The sequence below is a fragment of the Podarcis pityusensis genome, assembly GCF_964106645.2.
Source record: "Podarcis pityusensis genome assembly, chromosome: 6".
Taxonomy (NCBI): Eukaryota; Metazoa; Chordata; class Lepidosauria; order Squamata; family Lacertidae; genus Podarcis; species Podarcis pityusensis.
In genome coordinates this window covers 63,680,390-63,691,460 of record NC_138030.1, presented here as the reverse complement: position 1 = coordinate 63,691,460, position 11,071 = coordinate 63,680,390, and the positions used below count along the sequence as shown (strand labels likewise).

The window sequence follows — 11,071 nt, the reverse complement described above, 5'->3', positions numbered from 1 at the left end:
GGTGCAGTGGCGTAGCGTGGGTTGTCAGCACCCGGGGCAAGGCAAGTAATTTGTGCCCCCTAACCCGTGGATTTGCGCCCCCTAACCCTAACCCCAGATGTTGCGCCCGGTGCGGCCGGCCCCCCCTGCACCCCCCACGCTACGCCACTGCCAGGGTGCCAAGGGGTGGGGAGTTGGCGGCTGTAGCAGCGGCACCTGCCACAGTGGCCGAGGGAGAGTGCTGGGGGAGCAGCTAAGCCCCACACCCCCAATCTGGGACCAGGCCTGACGGTAGCTAACTCTTAAACTTGACTTAAAAACAAAGGAAATAAACTGTTTTTCTCGCCATGTGTTTTTCTGCATTTCCTTTGCTTCTGAGCCCACTGCTTACAATTAGCCACCACCACCACCACTCTTGTATGTATGTATGTATGTATGTATGTAGACTGTAGTTCTCAAAAGCTTTTGCTATGATCAGTTTGTTCATATTAGTTGTATCCAGGTAGGTTAGAGCAGACCCACTGACCTACGTTGGTCATATCCTAGTGTTGCCATATTTCAAAAAGTGGAAATCTGGACACAAAAGTTGTGGAGCACTTCTTCTTTTTTTGCCAAAGTTATTGAGCTTTTTGTTTTGTTTTTTGCTTTGCAAAATCTGGGGGGGAAATGAAGTTTTTGAGCTGCTTTTAAGGAAATTCGGCAAAATCTATACTTCAGACATGGTTTGCCATACGTCTGGATTTTCCTGGACATTTCAGTGATTTCCACACAGACACTGCTTTAGGGGGCTGAATACCAGCTGTGTCTGGAAATTTCTGGACATACGGCAACCCTAGCATATCCACTGAATTCAATGGATCTATCCAAGCCTATTTGGGGGGCTGGTTATGCTGCAACAGATGAACATGGCTACCCCTCTGGAAATTGCCTAATGATGTGGTGTTGGTTGTTGGGAGGGGAGATGGGGATTTATTTATTTTTTACTATAGTGCCCTACAGCCACATTTTCCAAGGCTTTAAAGTCTCAGTTCCTTTAAAATGGCAACTTCCCCTCTAATCATAGCTCCAAAATGTGTTCAATGGCACTCACTACCCAGTAGCAAGGTTTCGAAATATCAAGAGATAGGGAGGAAAATTGCTCTCCTGCTCCTGTGTTCTTAACAGGAGGCTGAACTGCAGAGGAATATGAACCAGGGGCAATAAACAATCTAGCAATCATCATAAGAGGAGTCCCGCTGCATTACACAAAAGGCCTGTAAAGTCCAGCATTATGTTGTCATAGTGGCCAGCCAGGGGGTCATAGGAAGCCCACTAGCAATTTGGTGGGGATCACTAACAAGCATGCTTAAAATAGCAGTCATGTTTATTATTGCAGATAAGTTGATAGAACATGGTCTTGGGCAAAGCCTTAGCCCAGCCATCAAGGATGAGTGGATCCCAATCTACAAATCCCATATTTTGGGGAACAGTTTGTGCCCATCTGAGACAGACATTTTCACCACTCCTGGGCTGCAATCTAAGAAAAACTCCTTGCTTGGACCAAGTTTCAGCTTATTCACCATCAGCCAGTTCATTTCCAACCCTAAACTCTAAGGATCCTTAGAAGGTGCTTCATAGCAAGATTGGTTCATGTGGTTCACATGGAAAAGAGAAGTGGATATAATACTGATAATCCACACCAAATCCCAGAATGCCCATGCCCAGAAGATTCATGTACATATTAACACAGGAGAGTGGAAAGTTTAGGCAATGCAACCCTTGGTTTTAAAAAAACTTTCCCATCCCTTTTCTAGAGCCTTTCAGCAATGCAGGAACCATGGGAGTTCAATGCCCACAACCACTAATCACTCCAGTCATTTGATGATGACAAGAGACAATTTACCACACACACACAACCTTCATACTGCAATCTTATACCCACTTCCCTGGGGGTACACCCCACTGTACTCATTTATGCTGTTAAGAACACATGTATAGAATTGTGCTTTAAATTGTTTTGGCTCTTATACTAACCAAACTTACTTGGAAGTGAATCACTCCCCCCCCCGGTGTGACTCACTTCCAAGTAAACATGATTAGGGTGGGGCTGTTTCTCTGTACAATTTTGCCATTTGGAGTACAAAGTTATAAAAGATAGAAAGAATGGGATTACATTGTTTTCAAGCAGTTACATGCATTTAAGTACGTCGTCATGAGGCAAATTCAGCCAGCTTGTTTCTACAGTGGTACCTCAGCTTACAAATGCTTCAAGTTACAGACTCCACTAACCCAGAAATAGTGCTTCAGGTTAAGAACTTTGCTTCAGGATGAGAACAGAAATCGTGCTCCGGCGGCGCGGCGGCAGCAGGAGGCCCCATTAGCTAAAGTGGTGCTTCAGGTTAAGAACAGTTTCTTTTTTATATATAATTAATTTTTATTCAATTTCCAATATACATTCCATCCATGTTTAACATCCACTTCTAACATATACATCTTTTAGACTTCCCTCAGCCTGTCTGACAATTTTCCATATTATAACAATTACTCACATTTCTTAAATTTATATTGCACTTTAACAATCTTAATCTTATCATATCTTTTAAGCAACATTTCTATCAATCGTTTTCACAGAGCTTCTTGAAAGCCAAGAACAGTTTCAGGTTAAGAACGGACCTCCGGAACGAATTAAGTACTTAACCCGAGGTACCACTGTATTAACAATAATTTCATTGTAAACAGAGACTCAAATCCTGTAGACCTGGTTACATGGATGCAGCTTTAGTGAATAAGCAGGTGAGTTTGCTTCAGGATTGTTCTAAAAAATGGCTTTGTTCATGATCAAGCTGTTCTCTATTGGGTGCTGTCCAGCTCACTACTTCATTTCTAAATGACAATGAGCAGTGCTGGAAAACTTTTTGTCTTTAAGCAACAGCCTCTGATATTAAATCCCTTTCCTCTATCCTCAGATGTGTTAGGAATGGCTGTGGTTACTAAGTGCTAAGAGAAAGGCATTATGCACGTGTTTAGGTGCACTTTTATTAATTACTACTTATCTAACCTTGATACTGAAAAAAAGATGCAGGGGTTCAGCATTGTTGAGCTGAATTCAAGGTGTGTTCCAATTGAAAATGAGTTAAGAGCTGCTAGGTTTTTTTGTTTGTTTGCTGTATTAATTCTTATTCTATTAATAACATACCCTTTTAACAAATCCACTCTGAGATTCAACATCTGCAAGGCTGTCAACTAACCAGAAAAGAACTCTGGCCTGTTCCTGTGCATTTAACAGCAGCTTGGTCGACAAGAAATCAGAAGTTGCTTTCGCAGCATAGAGCTAAGTATTGCCTCCTGCTAATGCTTGAAGCTGAAGCTGATGTTTACAACACTGTAGAGTTTTCTGGGTTTTTTTTAGTGGCAATCCTTAGGTATCTGTGTTGAGTTATTTGGCTTTCTGGAATGATCCTAAAAACCTTTAGGCCTTTGAAGCCCTTAAGTCCCCAAGTATCACATGGCCTATGCTCTTAGCATAGTGAAGAACTGGAAGAAAATATAAAGCAGGCATAATGATTCCATCTCTTTGATTCCATAAACCAGTACACAGGATAGCTGTGTAGTATAGTATCTCCTGTGCATGTAGAAGGGCCAAGGTTCAATTCCTGGCATCTTTAGGCGGGGCTGGGAGAGACCCCATCTGAAACCCTGGAGAACTGCTGCCAGTCAGTGTAAACCAGGCACCCCCAAACTCTGCCCTCCAGATGTTTTGGGACTACAACTCCCATCATCCCTTGCTAACAGGACCAGTGGTCAGGGATGATGGGAACTGTAGTCCCAAAACATCTGGAGGGCCAGGCTTGGGGATGCCTGGTGTAGACAATAGATGGATCAATGGTTTGAAATTGTATAAGGCAGTTTCTTATGCTTCTGTATATCTGAATACAATATTTGCTTCCTATGTGCGTGGGGGGATATTAATAAATACTTTAATGCATTATGAGCATTCATGAATTACAGACAAGGTGCTAAGTTAAGTTTTGTTTCTGACTATTCTGAGGTGAACTTCTTTATCTAAGCTGACTCATATTTCTAGTGGATGCATCAACCTGCCACAGAATCAGCATTCTAAATCTCCTGGTGTTTGTATGACTCAGGAAACTGCAGAACTCATATTGCCTGTGACCCACTATAATAAACTGGAAATGCAGCATTCTAGTAGTTTCAAAACTCATTTTGAGTAATGCAATGAGAAATTTGAAAATGTCAATCCAATACTATTTTTTGTTGATTTTTACATAAAAATAGAACCACCAGATTTGATACATATATACTCAAAAAGTCCAATTTATTTCAGTGGACTTTATTGAAAGTAAGTTTGTATAGACTGCAACCTGATGCTACAAACCTGATGGAAGAAAATTACATTGAAACAAGTGGTGCTTCCAAGGTTAAAGTAAAGGTAAAGGGACCCCTGACCATAGGTCCAGTCGTGACCGACTCTGGGGTTGCGGCGCTCATCTCGCTTTACCGGCCGAGGGAGCCGGCATACAGCTTCCGGGTCATGTGGCCAGCATGACTAAGGTGCTTCTGGCAAACCAGAGCAGCGCACGGAAACGCTGTTTACCTTCCCGCCGGAGAAGGTACCTATTTATCTACTTGCACTTTGATGTGCTTTTGAACTGCTAGGTTGGCAGGAGCAGGGACGAGCAACGGGAGCTCACCCCGTTGCGGGGATTCGAACCACTGACCTTCTAATCAGCAAGTCCTAGGCTTTGTGGTTTAACCCACAGTGTCACCCGCGTCCCACTTCCAGGTTAGCATGGATAAAATAAACCAATTTCATTTTTCAAGTAAGAATAGATCATTTCAAACACAATGGAAAGTTGAAATGTATTAGAAATGAACAAAACCAGGATTAAGTTTTACTGAAGGGCGATTCTTGGAACCCAAGGAATAACAGCATTTGAAATCTTAACATCTACATATTTACTAGTAAATAAATCATTGAGATCATTCCTCTTCTCCCAGGACTTTTAAACGGGGGTGAGGGTGTTGTTGTTTTTGTTTGTTCCAATGTTATGCATTTCTGTGTTTTTATATTGTAAACCGCCCTGTGATCCTCGGATAAACGGTGGTGTAAAAAATAAATAAATAATGAGGCTTTCTTCCCAGTATATTTCGTATTGCAGTCCTAAAGAAAAGAAGAAATGATGAATTAACTAGGAGGCTCACTCCACTCGCCAACACGAACCGCCAGAGCTTCTCCCTTCCCACCCCATGCGACTACTAAGCTCACTTTCCCCTACCCCAACTCTGAAGCCTTTCCTGTCTTCTATTCCGCAGCCCCACTCTGCACCCGTTTCCACTGCCACCGGCCATGTGCACGTCTCCCACTCCCATGAAAATTGTGCCACGGAAAAAAGCAGGCAAATGCAACCTTCGTCCCTTCCTCTCCTGGGAGAGACTCATCTGCAAGATCAGGGGTGCCAACTTGAATAATCGATCACAAGATGCGGCACACACGAAGATCATTTGATTAGCAATGACTATTAATTTTGGGAGAGGGGATATTTGGGAAATATTTTAGGGGCGGGGTAAAGGGACCTCGGCTGCCATCCTGTAAGGCCCCCAGCTGTTCCTGGGCTCCGGCTCCCACCAGCACCCCACGTGCATACACGTGGCGGAGACTGGGAGTCTGGCAGCACCTGGGCGTCCACAGGTGAGCCAGCCAGAACCGCAACACGGCCGGTAAATTGTCAGGACTCAACGGGGGGGGGCAGGCGTCTCCCCAATAAACTCACTAGGGCTGTCCCCCCCCCCCCCCCGTCCCACCTCGCCGCTCAGAGCAGCGACCCCGCCTTCGGAACAGTCCCGCCGGGACTTTCGCCTCCTTCCCACGGCAGGCGCCGGAGGTCACCATCTCGCGAGAGCGCCTCGATCTCGCCCGGCGGAGCCGCTCCGCTCTCGCGAGACCCCTCCGACAAGATGGCGGCGTGGTCTAGCCGCTGAGAGGAGCGGCAGGTGGAAGGCGGTTCAGAAGGAGCGCGGAGCCTCCTCGGCCTGCGGGGAGTCCCTGGGCGGCGGGCGGCGAGTGTGTGCGGCGGGAAGGGGGGATGCTGCAGCCCGGAAGAGACCCTCCGCCGCGGCTCTGAGCTCGCCGAGCCCCCCGCGGCAGCGACTGCGGCGCCGCTTCTCCCCGCCGGGGCCCCCCAGCGCCCGGGGCCGCCGCTGGCGATGACCGGAGAGAAGCTGCGCTCGCTGCGCAGGGACCACAAGCCCAGCAAGGAGGACGGGGACCTGCTGGCGCCCGGAGAGGAAGAGGCGGCGGCCGCGCCAGGCAGCGGCGGCGGGGGAGCCTTCACCGGGGGCCGGCCGGGGGCCGGCAAAAGCGGCCGCGCCGGGAGCCACCGCATCTTCACCACCAACCACCACCGGCTGCCGCTCAAGGGGGGAACCGGCGGGTCCGCCGCCGCCGAGCCGGACAAGGGCCCGTCGGCGCAGTTCCCCGTGCACGAGTGCGTCTTCAAGGGGGACGTCAGGCGGCTGTCGGCTCTGATCCGCACGCAGGGCATCGGCCAGAAGGACAGCCACGGTAAGCGGCAGGGCTCGCCCGGCCACCCTGGGGGAAGGTCGACTATCCCTGGGCCTCCCCGGAGATAAGGACATCCTGCTGCCCGGTCTCTCGAGCTCCGTTTTGTCCCCAGCGCGCTATGTGTCTAACGCCCCCGTTATAGGCGCCTTGAGTTTCCACCTCCGCTGGTCATTGCCCTTATTACGTGTTTTTCGGCACTGCATCTCCCCACCCGATCTTTTCTGCAGTGGCGGGGGACGGCTGCGCACCGGCTTGCTACCGGTTAAACCTCTCTATCCGTGATCACCTTAACCTAGATGCGGATCGACCTGAGATCTCTCTTCACCTCCCTTGGCATCTGTGTCTGCTTTTACGCTTGGGCATCTCATGCCCTAAACCGATCCTGACCCAGTAAAGAAGCTTTAGTTCGGAAAGGCTTCTGGAGCGTCTTGTCTAATGGGGGGGGGGGATGTTAATAAGCCTGTTTTAAAAAGCAGGAAGTAAGTGACAGAACTACTGCTATCCCAGTTTTGGATTGTGATAAGAAACACTGATGAGACCTGTGTATGTATATATGCACACGTATGCTTGTGTAACACACTTTAGAGAGGAATTGGCTCCTGTGTTGATTTCTAAATTGCCTACAGGAATGCTGATGGGGCAGTGTACTTCCTGAACTTGAAAAACATATTATGCTTTTATTTTATCCAGTGGAAATTAGAGTAAAGGTTGACGACTCACTTAGTCATTGGCTAGCCGAATGAATACAATTTTCCTGCCTTTGAAGGCGGAACCGGAGGAATTAATTTTTCATGTAAACAAAACAGCTAATGTGTATAAGATCTCTCCTTTCTCTCAGAGTGGATGTACCAATCAAAAGTGCAGACATGGTTATTTTCCCCTATTTATGATGATTCTGATTCTTGTACAGGCCTGTGTGACTCTAATAATATACTTTGAAGTATCATGTTAGTTCTGAAGTAGGAATGAACACTTTCTCATCTGAAACAGTTGTAGTCAACCATAGTTGTTAGCAGAAATGCTTCCTTTACTAAGAGATGCCCAATGTGCAAATAGTGTTATTTGGGGAGGCTATTCTGCTGCGATCAGATGCACCCTTGGAAGTACTACCTGTTGAATTCAGTGCATTCTCAGTTATATTGGAGTACATGCAATCTCTTCTCTCTCTGCCCATTGGAAGGACCTTAATATAAAACAAGGTTGAGGAACTTTTGGCTCTCTAAATGTTTCTGAACTACAACTCCCACCAACCCCAGCAAGCATGGCCGGTGGCCAGAGATGATGGGACATAGTTCAGCAATATCTGGAAAGCCAGAGGTTCCCCACACGTGGTAGGAACATCTCTCTTCTGAAGATAGAAAACTGCCTTTCTGGAAATTAGTCACTATTACTCAGTGGTTTGATTTTCCAGGAGAATAATTGTTATGCCACCTACAGTTTTACCTACAGCCATGAATTTGTACTTCAGCCAGTTTTTAATACCTACTAGATCTAAAGGGTATGCTTAATTTTAGTTGCATTTATTTCTATGAGAAGTTGCTATGAGTCTTTGAGATTCTTCTTGTTATTTTTACTTTGATCTTTTTATCTGGTAGAACTTAGTGTAATTTACTAAATGTCATATCAATCCACTGGAATTTTCTTAATGGAAAGAGTTATATTTATTGTTCAGTCCTAGATCCACTTACCTGAAAGTAAGCCTCACTAAATTCAATGGGATTTACATCTGAGTAGATGTAGGATTGAGGTATTAGCCTTTTATTATAGAGCATTATTAATTCAAACTGGTCCAAATAATTATAAGATTTCCAGTGAGCAAGAACTAAGTTGTAAACTAATTTTAAAAACGGGCATAGCTACCATTTTCTGTATTTGTTTATTTCAGTTTGTGGCTAAATAACACATTTCTGTTGAAAAGTTGTCATAATGCAAAGTGTGTGTCTTGAAGCTAAGCTAAATTTAAGATTGGAAACTAGCTTTCATTTATCTCAAATTTTGAGTTTAAATCCACAATATTAGTTTAGTAATACAATATTATAACCTCTTGATTGATTATAACCTCTTGATTGTATTAATATAACCTCTTGATTGCTTGCTGTTCCAGCCCAATTTACTTCAGTAGGGCAAATACTGGTATTGTGGTGGCTTATCTTATGTCACTGTTATAGGTTGTCTCCCTGCCATTTTAAGACTGCCAGCGAGATCAGTGCAGTGATACATTCATGGGCACATTTTCTTACACCATGATGGTAAGGTAGGCATAGGTTTTGTGTGATTAACTACAGCTTTGATCCATTTCCAAGGATAATATTGGAACCTCATTAGAACACACTTAATTCTATGTCTGACTAGCAGCATCCAATTACACTGCCGTGGATGGTTATCCAGTCAGCTGAATTGTAGCTGAGGACAAAGTAGATTAGGACCTATTCCTTTACATCAAATGCACCCTGGCATTTTGAGGTCTTTGGTCAGTCATATCTCATTTCTCACAGGGACTAGGGCAGGCATAGGCAAACTCGGCCCTTCAGATGTTTTGGGACTACCATCATCCCTGACCACTGGTCCTGTTAGCTAGGGATGATGGGAGTTGTAGTCCCAAAACATCTGGAGGGGCGAGTTTGCCTATGCCTGGGCTAGGGAAACAAAGGTGATTTTCTTTCTTTTTATTAAAGATTTCCTAGTTTACAAAAATACGTGCATTGTCTCTTTTTTTCAAGTTATGTTTTCTACAGATCAGTTTCATTTGTTGTGAGACATTAGTGTTGCATGCACAAAGGTGATTTTCTGTTGGGTAAAAAGCTCAAACTGGTATTACAACGAAGACCAGGAAGTATGCATTTTCTTGTTTAGAGATTTCCCCAGAAAAATATGCCCCAGGATGCCAAAAAATAATCTGTTGGAGTTGTAATGAACTTCAACCTGCCCTTCAGAACAAAAGCTTCACAATAAAAACAGTTTCAGAACAAAAGAAAGACTGGGTTGTAGCCCAGGAAGCTTGATAATCAAATAGACTAACCTTTTGGTTAGACCAGGGATGGCTTAATGGGGTTGAATCTGATCTGCCTTGTTGTACTAGTGTGTGTTAGAGCATCTGACAGCCACAGAGAGAGAGAGCTGCATGTGCAATGTTTATAACAGTGCCCTAGGTTAAACAGATCAGCACTGCTGAGGCTGTGTGCACAATGATATTCCAGCAAAAACTGGCTTCTGATTTTTAGTCTATTGTACATTTTCATCAAGTAATTAAATCTGCATGTTTCTGTATTACTAAAAATAGTCTTAAAGAAAAGTGTTTATATGTTCTTATTTATATACAGCATCTCACGTCTTGTGCAAGGGTTATATAGAGAGAGACAGAGGGTTATATTCTAGGGGTGGTGTGTATGCGCAAAAATGTGTAGTTAAACCACTCCCTTGGAATCACCCCCATGCTAGCACTCTTACTTTCTGGAGTTGGTGTGTCAAATGAGTCTTAAACTCTGCCCCCCCTTAACAAGGCAGAAAGCTTTTAAGCTCTTTGCCTTGCTTACTGGGCTCTGGGTGGCTCTTGCAAGATCACATGTGTTCCTGTGAAATCTTCCCAGAGCCTCCCAGAACCTGGTAAGCAAGACAGAGAACTTAAAAGTTTAAGCTCTTTGCCTTCCATGCATTTAATTTGTGCAAATTCAACTGGCTCGCTGTCAACTGCGTAAAATCAAAATCCTGTAAGTTAAATGTGTCAGTTGGTTACCTTCAAAAGTAGCCCCACATAGAGTGCATTACAGTAGTCCAAGCGAGAGATAACTAGAGCATGCACCACACTGGCGAGACAGTCTGCGGGCAGGTAGGGTCTCAGCCTGCGTACCAGATGGAGCTGATAAACAGCTGCCCTGGACACAGAATTGACCTGCGCCTCCATGGACAGCTGTGTGTCCAAAATGACTCCCAGGCTGTGCACCTGGTCCTTCAGGGGCACAGTTACCCTATTCAGGACCAGGAAGTCCTCCACACCTGCCTGCCTCCTGTCTCCCCAAAACAGTACTTCTGTCTTGTCAGGATTCAACTTCAATCTGTTAGCCGCCATCCATCCTCCAGATACTCACATAGGATCTTCAGCATCTTCACTGGTTCTGAAAGAGAGGTAGAGCTCTCTTTGCAACCCAGATACAAGCTGTCATCAATTATTATGGATATAATTAACTGGGGGCAGGTTATTTTATGTGATCATTGATGGAATCCCTTCTCAAGGACTATCACTTGTAAAATAGAGATTTCCCGCCTCTCCTCCCCCAGTGCAACCCAGCAGAAACCCAAGAACGGCATGCAGAGAAGAAGTGGGGAGACAATTCTGTCTGGCAATCTACAATGCTTGTGCAGATGGCATGTTCATCATAGTGCAGTGTTGGATACCACCCTTAGGGTGGTATAAGCGTCCTGCTTATCTTTTCATTCTTGTTTGATTTTTCCAGCCATTGCATTTCTTAACTGCCATAAAAATAAAAGTTAAGGTTCTGAAGCAGCTGATTTCTCTGTCCAGTGTGAATTCTG

At 45.1% G+C, this 11,071-nt stretch overlaps 1 protein-coding gene and 1 long non-coding RNA gene across 2 annotated transcripts in view; one reads left to right on the top strand and one right to left on the bottom strand.

Annotated features, from left to right (window-relative positions):
- Positions 1 to 4,264: 4,264 nt before the first annotated feature.
- Positions 4,265 to 5,855, bottom strand: LOC308478853. The gene is made up of 2 exons (XR_013987337.1): positions 5,782 to 5,855; positions 4,265 to 5,140 (listed from the first exon to the last, which is right to left on the bottom strand). It is a non-coding gene; the product is annotated as an uncharacterized lncRNA (long non-coding RNA).
- A 188-nt stretch (positions 5,856 to 6,043) lies between these two features.
- Positions 6,044 to 11,071, top strand: part of ANKRD13C (ankyrin repeat domain 13C) — a 29,799-nt gene continuing 24,771 nt past the window's right edge. The window contains exon 1 of the mRNA XM_081008943.1: positions 6,044 to 6,541. Within this exon, the coding sequence (XP_080865069.1) occupies positions 6,184 to 6,541 (358 nt within the window). The 5' untranslated portion in view covers positions 6,044 to 6,183. The remainder of the gene's footprint in view (positions 6,542 to 11,071) is intronic.